The sequence below is a fragment of the Penaeus monodon genome, unplaced genomic scaffold (assembly GCF_015228065.2).
Source record: "Penaeus monodon isolate SGIC_2016 unplaced genomic scaffold, NSTDA_Pmon_1 PmonScaffold_713, whole genome shotgun sequence".
NCBI lineage: Eukaryota > Metazoa > Arthropoda > Malacostraca > Decapoda > Penaeidae > Penaeus > Penaeus monodon.
In genome coordinates, this window is record NW_023662250.1 from 42,243 (window position 1) to 47,242 (window position 5,000).

The following is a 5,000-nucleotide window of genomic DNA, read 5'->3' on the forward strand; positions in this document are numbered from 1 at the left end:
TTATATTCTTATTTTCTTATATCTCTTATATTCTTCATATATATTATATCTTATCTATTTCTATTCTCTTCTATCTCTTCCTATCTCACCTCATCTTTATCTTCTATCATCTCCTATATCTATTCTCTCTCTTCTTCTCTACTATATACCTATCTATATATATATATACTATATACTCCTTTCTATCTATCTCTACTATTCTTCTATATAAATTCATATATATGTTTATAGTTCTATATACCATTCTCTCTCTCTTCTGATCTAATGTTCTTTCTTTTTTCTCTCATCTCTTACTTATCCTTTCATTCTATCTATCTCATTTCTCTCTCTCTCTCTCTCTCCCTCTTTCTCTCTCTCTCTCTTCTCTGCTTCTATCTCTCTTCTCTCTCTCCTCCCTCCTCTCTCTCCTCCCTCTCTCTCTTCATCTCTCTCTCTCTCTCTCTCTCTCTCTATTTCTCCCCCCTCTCTCTCCTCTCTCTCTCTCCCCCTCTCTCTCTCTCTCTCTCTCTTTCTCATTCTCTCTCCCTCTCCCTCTATTTCTCTCTCTCTCTCCTCCCTCTCTCTCTCCCTCTCTCTCTCTCTCCTTCTCTCTCTCTCTCTCTTTCCTCTCTCCTTCCCTCCCTCTCCCTCTTTTCCTCTCTCCCTCTCTCTTACCCAAACCCGCCCATAGGCTCGTGGTTGCCCATGACGGGAAGAGTGAACCCCCCCCTCCCCCCCTCTCCCTCCCTCTTTTCTCTAAATGTCTGCCCTCTCCTTCTCCCTCTCTTCCTCCCCCCTCTTCCTCTCTCCTCCTCTTACCAAATCCTGCCCATGGCTCTGTGGTTTTCCCATGACGTGTAAGAATGCCCCCCTCTCTCCTCTCGTCCTAACTGCTGCCTGCTCTCCACCTCTCTCTCCTTTTCTTCCTCCCCCCTCTCTCACCCTTTTTCTCCTCCCCCCCCTCTTTCTCTCTCTCTCTCTCTTACCCAAATCCTGCCCATGAGCTCTGTGGTTGCCCATGACGTGCAAGAGCGAATACCCATCCCACATGAGGCGACTTCCGGAAGGGCACCTGGGCGTGGTCAGCTCCTGCGAATGGCGTGTGATCAGGTGACCCCTGGACTTAGGGGGAGGGCCAGGAGGGGCGGGGTCTCCTGGGGATCCGGGTAGGCCTATTGGGGGGGGGGGTTGGAAGGGGGTAAGGGAAGGGGAAGGGAAGAAGAGAAAAAAAATTAGTATTTTTTTTTTTGATTTTTGATTTTTTTTTTTTTTTTTTTTTTTTGATAAAACATGATTAATAACATTTTAAATTTTAGGAAAATAATAATTTGTTTAAATTTAGAAAATTTATAAAATTTTTAATAAAAAAAAATTAATATTTTTTTTTATTTTAGAAAATTAAAACCATTTTTAATTTTGACAATTAATAACATTTATAATTCTAGATATTAATAACATTTTTAATTTTAGAAAATTAACAACATTTTTTATAACATTTTTAAATAACATTTTTGATATATCTTTCTTCAATAATTTTTTTTTTCTTATATCCTATGGAAAAGAATAATATATTATATTATCATATTATATAATATTATATATCATATTATTATTATATAATATAATATCATTATAATATCACGTGAATATTTTTCGTTTTGATAAGAAATACAATAATGAAGATGATATATATATATATATATATAGATATATATATATATATATATATATATCAAAATAATATCTTTATTCATGGGTTAGTGAAAAACATATTTTTGATAAGAATATATGTTATTTAAGTTGATATATATAACAAAGAATAATATATATTATATCTATATATTATAGTATATATAATATATATATATATATATATATATATATATTTTTTTTTTTTTTATAAGACATAGGTTAGTGAGAATATATATATTTTTTATGAATAATATTATTTTGATAAGAAATATTTCTCTAAATGAATATGATATATATATATACACATATATATATGTATATATATATATATATATATATTATATATATATGTATTACATATGTATATATGGATATACATACATCCATACATATATATATATATATGATATTATGTATATATATATCCACACACACACACACACATTATATATATATATATATATATATATATATATATATATATAAATTTTTATATATCTATATATATTAATATATATATATATATATATTATATATATATTATATATATATGTATATATATATATATATATATATATATATATATATATATATATATATATATATTTAATATATTTTGATAAGAAATAAATGATAATATATAATATAGATAACGTTCTTTAAAAGAATAATAATAATAATAATAAAATGTATAACAATAAATTATACTATATTAATGGGTGGATAAAAAAGAAAAAACATAGCTAAAAGAAATAAAAAAATAGAGAAAAGAAAAAGAAAGAGAGAGAGAGAGAGAGAGAGGTGGTGAGAGAGAGAGAGGAGAGAAGAGAGAGGAGAGAGAGAGAGAGAGGAGAGAAAGAGAGAGAGAGGAGAGAAGGAGAGAGAGAGAGAGGAGAAGAGAGAGAGAGACCCAAAAATCACCGTTTGTCTGTTTCTCTCTATTTGGGGTTTCTCTCTCCTCTCTCTCTCCTCTCTTTTTTCCTCTCCCTCTTCTTCCCCCTCCTCTCCCTCACCACCCCTCCCCTCTCCCCTCTCCCCCCCTCCTCTTTCCCCTCTCTCCCCTCACTTACCTCCCTCATCCCTCTCCTTCTCTCCCTCTCTCCCTCTCCTTCTCCCTCCCTTTCTCCCCTCTCCCTTCCCCCACCCCTCTCTCCCTCTCCTTCTCCCTCCCTCTCTCCCCTCTCTCTCCCCTCTTCCCCCACCCTTCTCCCTCCCCCCAACCTCGTCCCTCTCCTCCCCTCCCTCTCTCCCCTCTCTCCCCTCTCTCCCCTCTCTCACTCACCTGGCTGCCTCTTTCTTTCTCTCATCACTCTCTCTCTCTTCTCTCCCTCTCCTTCTCCCTCCCTCTCTCCTCCCCTCACTCCCCTCTCTCCCCTCTCACCTGGCTGCCTCTCTCTTTCTCTCCTTCTCTCCCTCTCTCCCTACCCTCTCCCCTCTTTCCTCTCCCTACCCTCTTCCCTCTCCTTCTCTCCCTCTTCCCCTCCCTCTCTCCCCCTCTCTCTCCCCTCTCTCCCCTCTCTCTCACTCACCTGGCTGCCCCGGAGGACCGGGATTGCCGTCGAAACCCCTCTCCCCCCCCTCTCCCCTCGGGCCCTGCCTCCCGGAGGGCCCAGGTCGACCGGAAGTGCCAGGTAGACCCGCGATGCCCTTGGCACCGTCTCGACCTGGTTTCCCCATGAAGCCTGTGCCGCCGAGACCACCTGGGGGAGAGATAAGTGGATAAGTGGATGGATAAATGGATATACAGATGGATAGATGGATAGGTAAGTGGATGGATGGATAAGTGGATGGATGGATAGATGGAGAGATAGATAGATGGCACCAGGCACCGTCTCGACCTGGTTTCCCCATGAAGCCTGTGCCGCCAGCCACCCGGTGGAGGATAAGTGGGTAATGGATAATGGATAAGTGGTAAGGGGTAAGTGGATGGGTAAGTGGTAAGTGGATAAATGGATGGGGGAAGTGGAAAGTTTTAGGGGAAGTGGATGGGTAAGTGGATAAATGGATGGAGAAGTGGATAGATAAGTGGATAAGTGGATAAATGGGTAGATATAGGATATATAGACCACCTAGGGGTAGTAAATAATTGTGGATAATAAATAATCGTGGGGAGATGGGTAGATAAAAACATTTGGGATGGAGAATAAAAGGTAAGGAATGGATATATGGGTAAAAGATGATAGATATGGGGAATGGATAGATAGATAATTAGTAGATAGTAGATGATGGGTGTGGGTAGATAATGAAGATGGGTTAATGGTGAAATAGATAAGTGAATGGGAGATAAAAATAGGGAGAGAGGATATTGATGTAGGATGGATGGGGAGAGAGAGACAAGATGGGTAGAGAGAGAGGAAAAGACTGATGGATAGAGAGAGAGAGGAAAACATGTGGGTTAGAGACAGAGAGAGAGAGAGCATAGAGGCAGACAGAGAGAGAGAGACATGATGGTAGAGAAGAGAAGAGACATAGATGGATAGAGAGAGAGAGAGGAAAAAGAGGGCATAGAATAGAGAAGAGAGAGAGACATAGATATAGAGAGCAGGAGACTAGATGGGGTAGAGAGAGAGAGGAGAATGATGGATAGAAAGGGGGAGAGAGGAACATAGATGGATAAGGGGAGAGGAAAACTAGATAGGAGAGAAGGAGAGACATAGATGGATAGAGAGGAGAGAAGACTAGATGGATAAGAGAGAGAGGAGAATAGATGGATAGAGAAGAGAGAGAGAGAAAGAGAGACATAGATGTGGATAAGAAGGAGAGAGACATAGAGGATAGAGAGAGAGGAGAGAGAACATAGAGGATAGAGGGGAGAGAGAGAGGACATAGAGGATAGAGAGAGAGAGGGAGTGATGGAAGAGGAAAGAAGAGACATAGATGGAAAGAGAGAGAGAGAGAGAGACTAGATGGTAGAGAAAAGAGAGAGAAAAATGATAGGAAGAGAGAGAATAATGGATAGAGAGGAGAGAGAGAGAGACAAGATGGAAGAGAGAGAAGAAAACATAATGGATAGAGAGAGAGAGAGAGAGACTAGATGGTAGAGAAGGGGGAGACTAGATGGGTAGAGAGAGAGAGAGGAGAACATAGTGGGTAGGAGGGAGAGAGAGACTAAGGGGAAAAAAGGGGAAAGGGCATAGATGGATAGAGAGAGAAGAGGAGAACATAATGGAAGAAGAGAGAAGAGGACTAGAGGATAGAGAGAAGAGAGGAGTAGAGGGATAGAGAGAGAGGAGAGAAGACTAGAGGATGAGGAGGAGAGAGACATGATGGATAGAAAAGAGAGAAGGAGACATAGATTAGAGAGAGAAGAGAGAAAGACATATATGGTA

General features: G+C 39.6%; 1 protein-coding gene across 1 annotated transcript in view; it reads right to left on the reverse strand.

The window, feature by feature from the left end:
- Positions 1-5,000, reverse strand: part of LOC119571608 (collagen alpha-3(IV) chain-like) — a gene marked incomplete at its 5' end in the record, with an annotated part of 21,752 nt that overhangs the window by 8,149 nt on the left and 8,603 nt on the right. Inside the window, 2 exons of the mRNA XM_037918840.1 lie at positions 966-1,151; positions 3,201-3,371. Coding sequence (XP_037774768.1) covers positions 966-1,151; positions 3,201-3,371 — 357 coding nt within the window. The remainder of the gene's footprint in view (positions 1-965; positions 1,152-3,200; positions 3,372-5,000) is intronic.